A 19,549-nucleotide genomic window follows, 5' to 3' on the forward strand; every position below is an offset into this window, starting at 1 on the left:
ATATGAAATTCCCTATCTAAATAAAAATTAATTTTAATTTTGTCGAAAGCTTCTGTCAAATTATGAAACCAGTCATTTTAACTCGTTCAATAGTTCTAATGTTAAATATAATTTAAATTAGCTGCAAATAATAATTAATAAATTAACAATAAATTAAAATTTGATAAAATCAGCAATTCTATTTCCACTTCACTACTTATTATTATAATAAACATAAATATCAACGTTTTGTGTAATAAAATTTGATATGATATAGTAATTTCACACAGTACAATTATAAAATTATTATAAAATCATAATTAAAATTATATATACATATTTCATTTAATAAGTACAAATATTAAATTTCCTATCTCAATAAAAATTAATTTTAATTTTGTCAAAAGTATTTGTAAAATTATGAAACCAGTCATATTAACTCGTTCGATAGTTCTAATGTTAAATATAACTTAAATTAGTTGTAAATAATAATTAATTAAATGAAAAAATCTGCAATTCCATTTCCACTTCATTGCTTAGTATTAAATATCAATACTTGCAAACTGAAGAAATCTTTGCATGTATTTTATCGATGACATCAACGACGTCACATCGGCATTAATATTATTCGAACCAACCACCAAGAGAGTCACAAACCCTCTCTTTTCCTGTCATTAATTATCAACACTGATCCTTTGTCTTGCCCCCTTCCCTTGCAATATATCTCATCCCTTCTCATTACCATACAACTTTACACGTTCCAATTTCTATATGTAACAATTGCAACCAATAATAAAAATCCGTGTTCCCATCTTCATAATTGTACCAGAAAATATAATCCTACTGCACTATAACCAGTCAGACCCCATCCTTCTACCTACCCATCTTCTTCATGGACACATAATAGATATACCTCTGTCAGACGTATCTTCTCACCAATCTGTTAAAAATGCATTAACATAAAACAACGATATCCCGTGAAACATCCTGACAGTAACATCGCTCATCTCAAAAGATTAACAATTGTTGGTATATAGAACTAAAATCCTCGCGAGGATGAAGAGACCGCGTCTTTCTTAAGCTACAACAAAAGTCACTTCTATTCTTCGCGAACGACGATAAGTGTATAACCAAAAGGGAGAAATACGAAAGGATAATAATTATTGGTGAATTTCTTGAAACGAAGCCCCCAGTACTCGATGATACCTTATTCCCAACGTCCCCATGATCGTCCGTTCGGTGTTTCACGCGAGGTACCTAGGTCTACACTGACGTACTGTGTTGTAAAAATATGCGAGTCTTACGAGCTACGTGGCTCTCCCGTGGCGGAATCACGATTACTCTTTCTCCTCGGCTTCCTGGCTCTCGGCGCCCAGCAGGGTCGATTTGTCTTCCTCGTGGCCCTCGACTTCCGGTTCCTCGACGCTCTGACGCTGGCGTCTCGTGGCCTTTCGTTGCACGTACAGCAGCAGGGAGATGCTGACGCTTGCCAACGCCGCGAACACTGCCAGGACTATGTAAATCCTTATTGGCATCTGGTTTAAACCCTGTGGAACAACGTGATGCCATTTCTTCTTTAGTCTGTCTGCTTTCGATATTGGTTACGAGTGTGTGGTGTTTTCAATGATATTGGTAACTTGATTTCTACCACTGTTGCTATTTGTGCACGGATCGAAGTGTTTTGGACCACGATCTTTTATTTTCTTTTACTTTTATTCGATACTTTGTCGTTACGGATAATGATAGCGATGTAAATCAAGTTAGCAATATCAAATGTTATACTCGGTATATCGTAGGAACTTTTGGACTGGTTCTGGGAAAATGAACCAGTTTCTGAGTATATTTGTTAACGAGATATAATACGAAACATGTACTAACTATAAATAATATATAGGGTGTTATAGAAAAAGATCTAAAGGTCCTTGTAAATTAACAATACTTATTATACTAAGGAAAGTAGAAAATGTTGAAACATGTTGATTTCAAAGTCAATTCTTTCAAAGAAGAACATGAAAATTTGTTTTCACATTTGTCAAAAATATTTGATTGATCCAAAATCAGCAGATTTTGTTATGTGATCTAAAATTAATATAATTCTAAACTAATTTTTTCATTTATATTCGATATGTTGATAGGATTTCATATTTTATATAAATCTCTTGAGTATACAATTTGATGGAATTTATTATGTCCAAATTTTTCAAATGTAGAATTCGATGTTGATAATATTGGTTTCGCGCCCTATGTTCATTGAATATTTTGTGAATTTGTTTTGTATCACCCTGTATATCAACACCCATCCCATTTTCAACCTCCCTTTCACGTGATCCAATCAGTCTTCACAGACACCCCCAAAAATCATAGAGTGATCATGCACCCTCGTTTCACACCCTAACTCTAGCAATAAACATTCACACCAAATTCCTGTTCCCACGATATCACGAGTATTTCATGAAATAAATCGTGAAATAGTGTTGGCTGGTTAACATGGTACAGATTTTACAGGGACAGGATTTAACACGTCGCGTACAAGCCTCTTTCCGAGTATATTTATAATGGATCAATAATAAATAACTGAAAGTAACATTTCAATTTATTTCAGTGCAATTTTGGTATTTATTTGGTAGCACCTCGTGACATTAATATCCTTGGTAATTATTGTTTATGTTAATATATTTAATGACAAAATTTATATGCATTATATATCAAAGTTAAAAATATTATGGAATGAAGAGGTGACATCTTACACACCAATGAATGATGAATTCTTTTATACATATTCTGTACAAAAACTATTTTTAATTTTAATCTAATTAATTTAATCTCCATGGATGAAGAATACATAAAAATTTGTAAATTGTTACTTTCTGTTTTAGTTTATATTCAGGTTATCATTTCTAAATATTTCCCAAATATTATCTACATATTGTCTAAGTATTTTGTAAGTATTGCCAAAGTATTGTGTAAATATTGTCTAAATATTGATTAAATATTGTCTATATATTAATTAAATATTATTAATGCTGCTCAATGAAGGTATTAGGTTAAAATTTTGTTTGAAATACTGACAAGGTAATTTTTTGGAGTATATAAGCTGTGTATCTCCAGACCTAGGAAATCTAAGCTACAGATGCGTGTAACGTATAAAAGGGATCAAGCAGAGATATTTTCTGTAATCCAGAGCACACCAGGCGTTCCTGAAATAAAATGATAGAAAATATAGAGTACTTAAGGCGTTTCCTGCTTCACGAGTTTATTTTCGAAACTAAATCCTGAAGGAAGCAGTGGAAGACATGTACAAAGCTGAGGTAGAAGTATTTTCAGTACTACCACATATATATTTAATAAATAGAAGAATATACTTTAAAATACATTTTACAAAAATATATTCACCATATGTTGTTAATTTTTACAGAAAATAATTCTATAATATTTTACTTAATTCAAATTATTATCATGATATTATTCTTTTTATAAAATTTCTAACAAGCATTTTCTGAAACATTTGATATCATAATTAAAAACTTACTTAAATAATTAAAAAAATTAAAACATTTCATAAAATGTAAAAATTAAAGAAATGTAAATGAAAATATATATAATATTAATTATATTATATTCGTAGTAACATTTCCAATATTTTTATTAAATATTTCAAACTGTATTTCTTTTATGTATTATGTTTAGTAATGTACTAATCATACTAATTATTGCTTAATTAGATTGTAAGTAATGTTCTGAATTTTATTTCATAGTTTCTATATTAATTAAAAGTAGTTATATTTTTGTAATCAAAATATTTGCAAATAAATTAAAAAATTATTGATTAACTTGAAAGGAAATATGTCTGATTTGAAATATAAAATGACTATTTTACATATTTCGAAAGATATTACTTAAAATTCGAAGTGTACGCGAATATACAAATTTGTCAATGGAGATTACTCAATAAAGTTTAATAAACGCGAAGTCTCTGAAAAAATGGGTGCACATGTTACGAACGATCCTTATTTAAATACTTTCGTGACTTGGCGTGAATTTATCCGTCGTAATGACACAAAACTCAATATCGGAAATTTTGACCCAGTTAACTAACTCTGTATGATAATGGTTTTAAACCCCGTGTCTATTAAATGGACAACTTCCCAATAAACATTCTATGCTTGGGAAGTTGTCGTGAAACAAAATTTCGATTAATAACCTAATATTCCATGGCAATTTCATAAATTATATTAGGTCATCCTGAAACGAATATTATTTCTATATTAAATAAGCAAATATGTACGTATACAACTTTCCTGAAAAGTTTCCTTCGAACATGCATTCAACAAAAAAAGAAAAAATGATCAAATTATTTCTATGAAATTAGTTTTCAAACTCCATACATTTGAAATTAGTTTAACTTTATTAACAATTTATTTTAATTTTTAGTTTTGCTCATTTATTTCCTAATACCGTATAAAATTTCCACGAAACTTCTTTTTAAATCGTATTTTTAAAAAAGAAAATAAATTTCTTTATTTTTTTAATTACTACGAAATATAAAAAAATTATTGTCGCAATTAATTTGAAATTTAGCTAATAAAAAATTGCTAAAATAATTGTGCAATGAATATATTTTAAACATCAGAATTTTCATGCAACATTTATAGGATATCAATGTTGCATTGAACTATCGTTTTCGCTATTTTTATTCGATATTACTTCAAATATAATAATGCTTCATCGGTGTAAGACGTATGGGATCATTTGTAGGCAGCACACGAAATTTCCGTGCACGTCACCCAAAGGATTTGTCACGTGATACCTCGAAGTGACTCATTATACGGGGCGGCCATCTTACACGTACTGAAGCTAATATTATGCTAATGTTTCTAATCAATCAAGCGCAGCCAGTTTCTTACCCTGAAAGGGAGATTTGTGGAAAATGACGAATTCACGTGACTATCGTTAATAGACGATGATAGACAAAATATCTTATATAAGGGATGATTTTTATTGGACAAATAAATTATCCTTCTTGCACCTACTTCTTGTAGTACATTGTCATTATGAATATCTATTATAAAGTAATTAAGGAGATAAAGCTTCAATTGATAAAACAAATGAAAATGTTATCATTAAACGTCCAATTCGTGATGGTAATATTGCCGATCCGGATGCTCTACAGCGTATTCTTACTAAAATTTTTCAAGATTTCAGACTTGAAATTAAAGATTTAAAACAAATTAATAACAATTCTATATTGCCTATTTATTATAAAATAATTTTATTTATTTATTACAATATAATTTTATTTATTTACTGTCGTACAATTTATCATAACATAACCTCAATTATTTGTTGTAATATGATTTCAGCCATTGAATTAGTTTATCATAATTTCAGTTCAATTATTGGGTGTACTACTTGTAGTATTAATGTTATACAATATGAGGTCTCCATGTAAAGATAGAGATACTATTCGAATTATCATTATAGATTTTGATAAACAATGTAAATTAAAATATATATAATCATATAACAAATATATTGTTACGAAGCTTGATTGAGCTCAAAAGTATTCGAGGTTTTTACTAACATATAATAATTATAAATATATATTTAGAATGTTTAGTAAATTTTTATTACTATAATTACGTATCAAAGTTTTGAACAATATTTGGCTAATAAATTTTAGAAAATTATTTTATTTAAATTGTTTTCACAAAATAAAATAATGATTTCTCTATATAAACATTTTTTTTCAGATGAAATTAGTATTGGTTCTTAATGAAAAAATCGTATCGATGAATTTATTAATTTGCTCTCATTTATAGTACGATGTGAAATTGGTACATGTCAGGAAAGAATAGAAACAGTCTCCAAGCAGCCAGATCACATGAATATTGATCGAAACGAACATAACAGTTCATTATTGGCGTTCCATTGCGTAGATTATTTTAGTTTATTCAATTCATCATTCAGAAGAATTTCATTATTTTTTAAAGCTATCCACGTTAATATTGTTATTTTATACACTCATGATCAAATAATTAAATATTTAAATAAAAATGTTTTATCAAATTTTTATCAAATTAATATTTTGTATCACTACCTAACAACAATAAAATCTCCCTCATAAATGGACATTATAATGTTATACAATTTATAAATTTCAATCATGTTAATATTCATTTAAATCAATTTATAAAAATTTCATATACACGAAATATTATTAATTCAGTCACCAATAATTTTATTCAAAATTTTCTTTTTTTAAACACGAAAGAAAAACAGCATATGGATAATGTTTACTAAAACCATACAAAGTATCAAAGAACTATATATAACTGACATGTCCACCAAAGGGATCCTAGGAAAAATAAAATTCCCTAGGTCCCAATATCAACAAATGTGTTTAAAGAAATTAAATCCACAATAATTATTCAAGGAGACATTAAATTCACACATATTTCAAGATAAGCGTGCACGAAATTACCATTATTCATCCGTTTGAAGCTAAAATCTGTGTCACTAGTTAAGACATCACGTTTTTACATCGAATAGGTTATCCGAATTCTAGCAGAAGTGCTTCCCCCTACCAGGTCATAATTTAAGCTGGATCGTCCTCCGGTTGTTATTCACCTTAAAGTATTCTTAACATAAATTATCCGTCTGAATCGATATCGAATGGAATTTCCATTGAAATCGAACACCGGTCCCGTCTGTCCCTATAGAACATCTTCGTCTCTGAAGAGCTGCGAGGATAACGTGTTTGAAATTCTGATTCCGGGGTTCTCGACTAACGCTTGACATGCAGGTTAATCTTCTGTTTAAATAATGTCTACGTCCCCTTTAAAGAGACACATTTGCCATAGAATGAAATTTAATTTAATCAGCGAAATTGAATGTCGTTCCCCTTCGAGATTCATTTTTCGCGCCACACTGTGTGCAATCACGAAAATCTTTCCATATCTGGATATTGAAATTTAATGTCATTAGCGTTGCACTGTATCCCAGCGAGAAAAATGTGTCTCGATGTACTTCATATCGAGACCACGGATGTTTCGATCATATGATTATTCTTTTGATATATTTACAGTACCATATTTATATTTATTTTATCTGTACTTGTATATAATCTCGTTCTTTTTCTGTGCATTTTTCAACTATGAGATAGGATCTTTCTTGAGTCATATGTATGTTTTTCATTGTTGTTAAAGGATGCCCTTGACTATTGTTAATGGTTGTATTATCACCATTATTACTACTATTTTTATTAAGGTAACCTAAAATATTAAATATTCTGCGTAAGAATAGATAAATAAAATTTCTTTCATTTTGTATTACACATAAAAAGTACAATGTATTTTTAAAAACAAAAGTCGACGAAGACATATACGAGGAATCGGAAGATTTATTATAATAATTATTGTGGAAAATTTAAAATATTTTGAAAATTTAATTTTACAGGTGGGAAAAATGACTGGAGAGGCTTTCGTGTGTTTAAAGGCAATTTTCTTCGTTTTTTTAATAAAAACGCTTCTCTTGTGATTTTTTTATCATTTAGAAAATTGTAACAGTCTCTAATTTATTTAGTTCACGATAAATTTCTAGGTGAGAAATTTATTGTCCTTGGATAAAGAAAATTTGTTGAAGCTTTGATTGTCGCAAGTATTCGAATAATTCGAAATAGAAAATGGCATCACTAATATTACACAAGAGAATTTACTTTTAAATTAATAAAATTATCAGAAAATTAATTTCCTCGTAGTAGAAGAATGACTAAAAATAAATACCAAATCACAATTTCATTATGTTCCTTCTCTTCTCAAATTTAGGTTATGTCTGTCCAATAGTATTATTAGTAATCAGTTAGATTTTTGATATAGTTATGTTTAGAACTTGGAATAAATTAAATAAATAAATAAAAACTATATTTTGATACTTCGTGACTCACAGTTGAACCTAAAAATTACAATATTTCTCTAAACAATTTAATAACCTATATTTTAACATTTCCTACTCTCAACCATTACGCTAAAATTATAATACTTTGTCGATTAACTTAGTAGCCAATAAACCTAACTGTATTTTATTATCTCTTATTCCCAAGTCTCACTTATATAATAAAATCGTGATACTTCTCAAAACAATTTAATGCACCACACTAGTCACATAACCTCAAATTCTAACTTATCTCCATATCATCTCTTTATGAAAGAAAACACGGTCGGAGAATGGAAATTCCCATAGGATAGACTGAAAGTCAGTTATGTAAATCGAGGGAAACAAAAACGATTATCCATCAGAGGCATTCCGACTGTCTGGACCCTCGATAATTATCAAGCATTATATAATTTCCGAGGCTCGCATGGCTTTGAAGAACGTGGAACGTCGTATAATATTTCGCCCCTTGTCGACGAGCAAACGAACCGTCTCATTTTGTGCACAGCTGATCTGCTTCTTTGTCTGCATTACCTCAACCGGAAGCTGCGATAAACAGGGGCGCGTTATCACTGCGTGAACCGCGTCTGGCGCAATTTATGAAAGTTGCATAAGGCGATCGTCTATTTCATCTCGGAAAATCTGCTTAAGCACCCGACGATTTGAGAACACCGGTGAGACGATAATGGCCGTCCAGGTGGTATAATAGGGGATGATAAAATTCAAATTGGGTTTATTCGGATATTCTTTGTGGAGCCGATCGAAGAGGTAATTATTCGAAGCTTGGCCAATTAATTTGGTGGAAGAGATATTGGTTTAAAATATTTTATTGTGTACTGTAATTCATGCGCAAATGATAAGGGGTTAATGAATATTTCGTGAGCTTATCGGGGAATTATTTGGACAAACGTGTGGTTGTATGAATTCAGAGAATTAATTTTTTTTTTTTCGTAATGTTGCGAGAATTATATTTAATTGCTTGTATGTTAGTAATTAGATATTATTTGAGTGATTTATATGCTTGCATCCTTAACCAGTTATATAAAATTTAAAAGAGTATTGATTACAATGTCATGAATTTTGCAACTTGATTATCCACGTTTAATATACCAATTTTTTTAATTTATCTCCTTTACCAAGTATTTGTACAATTTTTATTTTTACTAATGTAATAAAGTGAAATGATAGAATTATAAAAATATTTTATGTGTCATATTCATATAAAATGCTTCTGAAAGAAACTTTCCACTTCAAATGATATAATTGTAGAAGTCATTAATTGAAAAGAAATTACATCTTTATATTTCGACCTATTTTTATCAATACCTTTAACAAAATGAATATGATTCGATACATATTAACACAATAATAAATAATATATAACAATAAATATTATTGCATGTTAAAAGCCTAATGTAATAAAATATCCTAATATTGTTTATATGTCATATTCATAACAAAATGTTTCTAAAGAAATTTTCCAATTCAAATGATACGATCGTAGGAATCATTAATTGAAAAGAAATTACATCTTTATATTTCGACCTATTTTTCTCAATACTTTTAACAAAATAAATATGATTCGATATATATGAACACGATAATAAATAATATAATAGGAAATATTATTACATCATGAAAATCTAATATAATAAAATATCCTAATATTGTTTATATGTCATATTCATAACAAAATGCTTCTAAAAGGAACTTTCCACATCAAATAATATGATCGCAGAAGTCATTAATTGAAAAGAAATTACATCTTTATATTTCGACCTATTTTTCTCAGTACTTTCAACAAAATGAATATGATTCGATATATATTAACACAATAATAAATAATATAACAGGAAATATTATTACATCATGAAAATCTAATATTATATAATAAAATATCCTAATATTGCCCAAGTTTTTAAATCCAATCATTCTTCCTGAGCACTGTCTAAATAAAAATGTAATATTGCTGCAATTCTAATTCCTCCCCCACACATCTGCAACAAAAGTAATTCTCTAAAATCAGCGACTAAAAGACAAATTACGATCTCAAATACACTCAATCTTCTCTTTCCTAAAATTCCTGCCCAATAAAAGGTTCCTCAAAATTTCCATCCACAGGTAAGCTCTGACTCGCCTCATACAAATTTATTTTCAATTCATCAATCCATTTAATATCGTCTAAAAAATTGACATTATCAAAACGTGGTTACACTCTGGCCAATGAAAAATTACTGAAAATTTCCATCCACAAGTAAGCTGTGACTCGTCTAATACAAATTTACTTTCGGTTTATCAACAATTCACTTAATATCGAACACAGAACCATGGCAGGACGCGAAACGTTTTATCAATAACTAATACCCACCGTCGTTTCCAGCCGGACTAAACAATTTATACTGGTTTCCATGCGCGGTATTAATTATTTCAATATGGTTGGAACATATTGGAACAAAACGAGCGAACGTGCTGTCCAGTTATCACGAATTTCCACTACCGACTTCCACGCCATCGTCGGTTGTTCCCTTCGCCCTCTTCGCCCCTTTATTTCCATTTTTCCCTTCCTTCTCCTATTTTTCTTCCTTTTTCTCCCTTTTTTTTAATAAACCACAGAAACAAAGGGTTCCGTTCGAATAATCTGTGCCACGCTCTACACTCGTTGCTCGGTGGCTAAGAAATTAAGAGATAAAATATAACAGCCTGGGCTGGAGAATGAATGGCAAGGCGGGTGGAACACGGGGCAAAATAGTCTCTGAAGAAACGATTACGCGGCTCTTTCTCCGCGTCTCGTGGCCAGAAAGAGGGATGGATAATGGCGGCCTAGCTAGAAACCGCGGGAGAAAAATAAGAGGAGTCCTATACCCCGACTGCTTTTAGATTCACCGACGTACCCTCGCTATCGATCGCCAACCTATGCTATGGTTCGGATGTCTTTGCTGCAACGCGATCGATATTTATGCAGAATACAGATTAACCTTTCGGAAGATCCTTCGAGCTTTCGCTGCAGCCAAGGTCGAACGGTTGGTCCTCATGGGAGACTTGGGAGATGAGGTTTTGACACTGGAGCAGGATAAATCGGAGGTGAGTGAGTGGTTAAGGTAATTATGAAAATGGTCTAATCGTGCTCTTATTACTTATTTTTGGTTGCATTTATTTGGGTTAGTACGAAACGAAACCGTTTCTACCAGGATAGCAGAAAATTCAAGTGTTAGACTGGTTGCGAGAGTGCAGCTTTATCTTAATTGCTGTTTTAATGTATAATGTGCTCGAAGAACGAAGCTTTTAATATTTTAGAAGGAAGCGTGTATGATTTGGGTTACTCTCGTATTCACTGGCACATGAATTTTGAAAGGAATCGACCGAGGAAATGTTGTTCGGTTCTTTTTATTTATTGCTTGGGACAAGTTGTGTAACGGATATACTTGGAATTTTTAAACGTGCAGCTTCGGAATTGACAAAATTTTAATAATCTTTTTAAATTGTAAAATTGGCGGTGTCGAGTATACGCGGTAATATAACTTTAAAGGTCGAGATGGTTTGCGTTAGGTTTGATATTGAGAGAAGCAATCAAGAAGAGAGACTCTTGATTGCATTTTGTATTTGTTATTTTTCAGAAGATTCTGGGAGAAATGTGACTACAGCTGGTTGAATTTTCAGTGGCAATTCTTTGATACACGTGTGTGATGGTTGGCTGAAAGTGTTTTGTTTAAAGTCTGAGAAGGTTGGACTAGAGTGTTTCTCTTTGGAAATGATATGGTAGAATGGGATACGTGAGAAGTGTCTGGAGGTAAAGTATGTTGCATTTTTAAGAGAAGTGGTATGAATTTGATGGTTCTGTTTGTTACTGTAAAATGATGAGTACCTTCCACATTTTCAAATTTGTAAAATTAATTATTACTGTGAGAATTATTACTATAATTTATATTAATACATGATATTTATATTATATATTTATAGTATATTTATAATAAAACAATATTGCATTATTTATTTTAATAGTATTCATAATAATATCAATCAGAATATTTTTTAGAATGTATTTCCTTTTTCGAAGACACTATTTCAATTTTATTTTTAATATAATTAATAGAATAGATATACTAATAATTGAATGAGATAAAATTAATAATATTAAAACGAAATAAAATGAAATGGCAATAATAAAGTAATTAAAATTGAAAGAAGAATTGGTATAGCATGGGATGAATAAATAAAGTAAAAATAAATAAAGTAAAAGAGCTGTAAATAGTTCCTGCAGTAAATAGTAACCTTAAAATCGAGGGCTTTTTGCAGAGAGCAATGTGAAAAGCAACAATAAGCCGCAGAATGTGTACCGTTTTTAGACGCAATCGTCTGCTATTCACCCAATGCCTGTGAATTCTGAAGCAGCAAAGTTTTGAACTATTTGGAGCAGGCAGAGTGTATTCGGTCGTACAGTTTACAAGATAAGGAACCACAGATACGTGTTAGTGGAAACTCGCGTGTCGAAGGGTAGCTATTATACGATAAATTTTGCTGCAACTTTAATATACTTCGTTTGGCAACAAAGTAAAAATATGTAACAAAATTTTGCATATAGTATAATGTTATGGAAATTATTTGCTTGTAAGATATAATACTACGTTTTTCTTTATCGATTAATTAATCATACTTTTAAAAACATATTAACAGTCACATAAAGAATTATTAATGTTATTAATTTTGTTCACTTGAAATAATTTTACTAAATATTTTTAAGAAATTGAAAAGTTAATAGTAAGCATTCCCAAAACAATTTTAGATTGTTAAATATGTTTTGAATGTAAGAGTAAGGGAAATTTTCATATTAACTTAACTTCTTAATAAAAATCTTTTTATACCAGTGTGCAATATTATAGGATATTCCAGAAAGCTAATAAGTAATACCAAGATACATCTGAAAGAAATACTACTAAAATATATATTGTCGCAAAAACAATAATCAGAGTTATTTTAAATTTGAGATATTTTTTGAAGCTAAATTTCTCCAGATCTGTTATTCGTGTAGCAGCCATTGAGAAAGAAACGAGGCGCTTAAGACGCCATCTTGAAACCAGGATATTTCAAGACCTAACATTTGCAAAAAATAGCTGCTACTACTTTTAATAAGTGTGATTTATAATGTTTAGTGATTGTCTAATACGATTTCTTTCACAAGCAGTATTATTTTATGCAATATGATTCTCTCATTTATTAACTTAAAGGTTATGTCACTTAGGGACCAAGAGAATAATTCCGTAATAAAGCACATAATTCCACACCGACATCAGGCGACATTAGGTGAAAGAAAATAGAAATATCGCGAGAACATGCAAGCTATACTTATTCAGAGAACGCCATGTGTGTCAAATAAAAACAAGATCGTGGGAATGAGTGATTGAGTGTCCAGATGGCAGCACTGCGCTCAAGTCCCCAGGCAGTGAGAGTATCGCATTATAATTCCGCTTACTTGACCCAAAATCGACCTAACCAAAACTCTCTCTGTCTCCAGAAGCTTCTAATTCCCTGCCCGTGCAAGCTCCTGCCTAATAAGACACCCCAGTTAACAGATTAAGAACACGGAACTCGACCCATTTACACGAATCACCCTGTACCATCGCAGGCAGCCATCACTCGTTAACTTACTTGCTGTGACGACTGTACCTTCCACTGGAACTCGGACGAGGGATCAGTGAAGAACCACTTCTGCGACCAAGGCTTTATCGTGCCCTCTGGCGTCTTGAAGATCAACCCTTGCAGACTCAGGCCGTGCGCCAGCACGCTGGTGGTGATGTTGCCCTTCTTGTACGACGTTATACCCGCCTTCATGTACATCTGCGGCATCGTCTCGTTCTCCATCAGCTTCAGGGTCACCCGTGGCTTTGTTTTCCTCGTTGCAGCATTCGACGTCTTCGCATCCTCGCTGGGGGTACTGGCTAACGTGTTCCAGCTGGTCGATGACGTTGATGGCAAAGTCGACGGGATCCTGGTGGACGTGGACGTTTGTCGAAGGGTCGTTAATAATTCCGTAGTGGTCTGTTGACGTTGCGTGCTACTCGATGGGGTATCTGCGAACAGAGAAGAAGAGAGGGTTAGGTGTGGGTTAGGCAGATTAATGAAGATGTACGTTTTGTGTATGTATCACGGTTGGTTTATTGCAGTATGACTCTACACCGAGCTCGGGAATTTGGTCGTGCAAGGAATGTAGGTCTGACTGGCTGGAGTGTAATAACTCCGTCATTTCTGACACAATCATATGGATAGGTTACACGAATTTTCGTTGTTCACTGGACGTGTCGTATTTGCAAATTGGATATTGGATAAAGAGTAAGGAAAAACATTGATAAAAATATACTGTATGGAACTGAAAAGAAGACACTTGCCTGAGGGATCATAGTGTAATTGGTTTATCTTTTCAAAACAATCGAGACTATAGGTTTTTCGAATTTTTTATGCTGATTGGAAGAGACACATCTACAAATTGGATATTCAATAAAGAGTAAGGAAACACATTCATAAAAATATACTGTGTTGAACTGAAAAGAAGACACTTGCTAGAATTGTAGGCATGATTGATCATAGTGTAATTGGTTTATGTTTCTTAAGCAATCAAGACTATGGAATTCACGAATTCTTTATGCTGGTTGGAAGAGACACATCTACAAATTGGATATTAGATAAAGAGTAAGGAGAAACATTAATAAAAATATACTGTGTAGAAGTAAAAAGAAGTCACTTCCTAGGATCGTAGATCTAAGTGATCATAATGTGAATGGTTTATTTTTCTTAAGAAATGAAGACTATAGGATTCACGAATTCTTTATGCTAGTTGGAAGAGGCACATCTACAAACTGGATATTCAATAAAGAGTAAAGAAACAGATTCATAAAAATATACTGCGTTGAACTGAAAAGAATACACTTGCTAGAATCGTAGGTCTAAGTGATCATAATGTGAAAGGTTTATTTTTCTTAAGAAATGAAGACTATAAGATTCATGAATTCTTTATGCTGTTTGAGAGAGACAAATCTACAAGTTGGATATTGGATATGGAGTGTTTCATAGTATTGGTCTAGACATACTGTGCAAAGTGTGGGTTTGATTGGCCATAGCCTAATAGGTCCACCTTCTCTAAACAATCGTAAAAATAGGTCACGCGAGGTTTCTCTGTCGACTGGGAGTGTAACATCTACAAATAGAACTGTATCGCATGGTGTAGCAAGGAAGGTAAACAAGACACATCAGGACCAAATGGGATAGAGTGAGAAAGCATTGGCGTAGACATAAAATCAGTGTTAACTGTTCGAAACGACATAAGGGTAGTATTTTTCTAACTCCTGCTACCATTTCGCAAGTATAGATTTCGAGAGTATCAAAGGTAAAATCACGTGATGTGAACAGAGTCTTGCCTCTGAGTCGCTCAAATGCAAACTTGTAAGCGATAGTTGTTGTTTTAAATTTTAATAAAATATGTTAATTAATTACGTTAATTGTTGTTGTATTTCTAGAAAATGGACAGCGAGGAACCAAAATTCAGATTACAGAGGATTAATCTATTTTGGAAAATTATGCTGTTCTATATCAGTTAAGCCGAAAAACGGATTCTATAATGGAACCATACGTTATTAATTCCTTCGTCGTGTTCGATATTGAAATACCAGAAATTTTGGTTCTGTATTTAGACCCTCACTGGTAGTTACTTTTAGCCAAAGTGACATATGTGTTGTATTTATAAAATGATTGGAAATGGACAATTTTAAAAGACTCAATTAAATACCACTAAATTGTTTGGTTCGTGCGTTTTGTTCGCTATGTAACACGTATTTTGAAAAATACAATCCTTTAATAACTCCATACTGAAAATTCCGCATACAGAGCGAGAGAAGGTAGAAAATACAGTTATACACGTAGATCGAATGTAGATATGAACATTCTTTACAGTCATAAAAAGGTTCTTTATGCTCCCTGTGATATTTATGTGTTCCTCGGTTTTACATATTTTCTAGAATTTTTGTGAAGAAATTTTTGTTCTCTGTAACCGTATATCACTTTAATATACGAATTTATAACATTTAGATTTATTGCATAAATACACAAATTTATGACATTTAAATTTGGTACCTAAATATATAAATCACGATATTTAATTTTGACAGACAAATGTATTAATTGACAATATTTAAATTTATAATATTTTAATTTAATATATGCACGAATTTTTAATATATTTAATTTATAAATATTTATTTATTGCACACAGAGTTTTTTATTTTAATTTATAAAGTAATTCATTTTGGCCACGTCGAAAGTAAATATGGTGGTTAATTAAATTGCTGGTTTGGGGATTTTCATTTCCCAAATGACTGTATTATTAATCAGGTCTACCTGGTTCAATCGAAATTCATATTTCGAATTAATGATCGAAATGCCTAAGAAATTGGAACAGCTTTGCGTATTTGCAAAAATTTGTAAAAAGATTAAAAATTTTTAGAATCTCGTAACACAGGGGAGAGGGCTCAGGGTTATTAAGCTTTCAAACGGAGATTTTTCATTTTCCAAACGATTGCGCAGATAAGTGAGATATTTAAACGATCGATAAGTCGTTTTCCACGAATTTAATTATTCGAGAAACAGCCATTGCCTATGCCTCATTTAATTTGAAGCACATACTGTACGCGATTATTCATTGACAAGTTTTATATCGTATTGAAGCGAAACCTGAGAGCGATAACAAATTTAATTTCTGAAATTCATGGCACAAAGAGAATTCCATAACATCGATACTTGAAATTTAAATTAATTAATTTCAAATAATAAATAATAATTCAATGTAAAGAGTCATTAAATATATATGAATTAAATTTAAAGACTGAATAATATTTGAAATAATTGTTAAAATAATAATTAAATCAAAATAATAATATTAATAAAAATGTATATATCTTTATAATTATATTTCTTCCTCAATTTCTCTCATTCCTAATTTCTCTTTTATAATTGCATTTCTTTCTCATTTTAAATTCATAAAAATTTTTTTCGATATGTATTTTCCTACTTTGTAGATTTTGAAAAGCAGAAGCGAGAAAAAAATAATGACGTCGCGAATGCTAATGTAATTAGAAAAATGTAATTATTATAATTCATATACATCGTAATTAAATAGATGAGTAAAAATTTAAACTTTATTTTTTAGCCTTCGTGCATTTACATTTTTTTAAAGAACAGATTTAATTCGATTTTTCATAAAATCTAAATTTTTCACATTCCATGAAACTCATAAAATTTGTGCAAGATAACAATTTAAAATGTACATCGAATAATTCGTGTAATTCGTATATTTATAAAACGACGACATATTTTTATAAAATTAAAAATTCCATTCGAGTTTCGAAATGTGTGATAAAAAGAAAAATAGGAGAGAAGAATTATTTTTTACACAAATTTTTTACACAAAAAGCCTTCCATTGCCAAAGGACTCTCCAATTAACTGGAATATCCGAATCGACAATAAATTCTTTCCCCAAAAATTTAACGTTCGAACAACTGTTGCTACTTTCGACGAAATGTTTCAAATGCAACGAGGAAATAACGACACGAAAACGAACTCTGGCATTTCGAAACTCACAGGAAACAGAAAAAAGGCAGACAATTCGTAGGATTTGTTCACATGGGTCATTCGTTTCGAGAATAACTATTTCATTAATTGATCTATTTAGACCATCAGATTTTTATTTGCCTATACACTGAAAAAGATCGCTTTTGCTTTTTTCCCTATAATTATATATTAATTTAGTATTCTGTAACCAATTAATAGGGAGAAATAATGAATTTATGAGGACAATGATTGTTTGCAAAAATGGCACGTGCTCTGCAATTAATGGACCATTTATGTATTTCAAACGAGTCTTCAATGTACTAATGGTACGTGATTCTGATGTTTAACTGAATGAAACCTTATTTTCCAGATGCAAATAGCCAATTACCACGCAATCTTTAAAGCACTCACTTTTTCTTTTATTCTTTTTTAATTCATATACACGTGTAGGTTAATTATCTCGTGTAGGTTGTTCCATAAATTGCGTGGATATCAAAAGCATGTTCCTTGTGATTTGTTGAAAAGCAATTTTAAAGGTTGAGTTATTGTTAATTATTATTATATTGAAAAATCAAGTATGTATTCATCTCAATTTTTTATCCATGAATATTTAGAAAATATTTATTGTAATAATTTTATTCTGAAAGAATAAGGCATTTTTTTTAATTTTTAATAAGATTTTATGAATTTATTGCATCTTCTTAAAAGAGTTTTGTGGATTTGGAGTTTATATTGTTTCTTTTTTTAGTTATGTCGTGTGCAATGATTTTGTTGAATGTTTGTTGATATGGAGACTAGAAAATCGACTGAAATAAACATATCACGTTTTTCCTGTGGTTTTTGCATGGTTACTAAAAATGTTATTAATTAACAACAAATCCCAGTAAAGTTGTTAATCAATGAGGGTCTGAATAATAACACTGAAGTCTTTAAGACGAAGTAAAAATTCTAATTTTCAGAATAATAATTTGTGTAATAGCTTTATAATCCTCTTATCAGAGCACAACAGACTGTTCTCCCAGTCTTTACATATTAAAAGGACATTGATTAATGAAACACCAACAATCTAGATCCAACTGAAAATTAGAAAATTCAGAATAAAATTAGAAATAAGAATTGTTTTTAAAAAGAACTATTAAAACAAAGCAAAATTTAAATAAATTTGTAGTTTTCAGAGTAAGGGCTGTTATAACAGCTTTGTAATTAAATTAGCTTCACTAAAAGTCTGTTCTTGTCACATGTAGTAGTAATAACTCGTTATGTTAAAAATAGGTTCTGACTAAATAGTAAAGTTCATGAAATCCAAAAAGAAGAAGAATATCAAAGAATGAAAATAAATAAAAGCATATAATCATGCTTGTATGTCAGTAATTCTGTTAGATATGTATATATTTTTAATTAAATATATTTATTTAACCCAGATACACCGGTTAGAAGGTAGAATTGTTGAAAAAGTTTCTTTGGTGTATATATAATATGAATCTCCTTTATTTTTTGGAAAAAGAGAAAATACAGAACACGGATGAATGTCATCACCAATATAAAGGTCCGTTTACGTTTGAAGATGTAACAATGTTAAAATTATACCCCCAACAAGTTCTGTCAACAACACTGGTATATTTTCACTAACTATTTACAATATTTTAATTACTTTGTTTCAAAATAAAAAGAAAGAAAGAATCAGGAATTCGTCCCATTTTGACCCATTTGCCAATTCTAGAGTTAATACTTTTTAAACAAATATAACCAAGATAAAAATCAGACTACGAAAAATGGCATAAATTCCACTTAAAAGTGGTTTTCAGTTCAATAACCATAATTCAGTAAACATTTGCTGACCCAAAAAGCAATTTATATTGAACAGCTTTTGCTGAATTTTGTTCTATATAAGCCCCAAAAAAGATGGCGTATGGGAAGGAAAGTGCAATATAACGACTGAAGAAAGTCGATAATGCAGAGTACGATAAAAGCGATAAATGTCACACAGCAAGAACGATTAAAAGTAAATTTTTCAGCGCTGGGTTAACGTTGCATAGAAATGTTTACGTA

General features: G+C 30.8%; 1 protein-coding gene across 1 annotated transcript in view; it reads right to left on the reverse strand.

The window, feature by feature from the left end:
• Positions 1 to 1,316: 1,316 nt before the first annotated feature.
• Positions 1,317 to 19,549, reverse strand: part of LOC108549070 (uncharacterized) — a 36,970-nt gene continuing 18,737 nt past the window's right edge. The window contains exons 3-4 of the mRNA XM_017902290.1: positions 13,570 to 13,973; positions 1,317 to 1,526 (exon numbers count right to left, since the gene is read on the reverse strand). Of these exons, the coding sequence (XP_017757779.1) occupies positions 1,317 to 1,526; positions 13,570 to 13,973 (614 nt within the window). The remainder of the gene's footprint in view (positions 1,527 to 13,569; positions 13,974 to 19,549) is intronic.

This window comes from Eufriesea mexicana, unplaced genomic scaffold, assembly GCF_001483705.2.
Source record: "Eufriesea mexicana isolate 0111107269 unplaced genomic scaffold, ASM148370v2 scaffold1801, whole genome shotgun sequence".
In the NCBI taxonomy this organism is placed as follows: domain Eukaryota; kingdom Metazoa; phylum Arthropoda; class Insecta; order Hymenoptera; family Apidae; genus Eufriesea; species Eufriesea mexicana.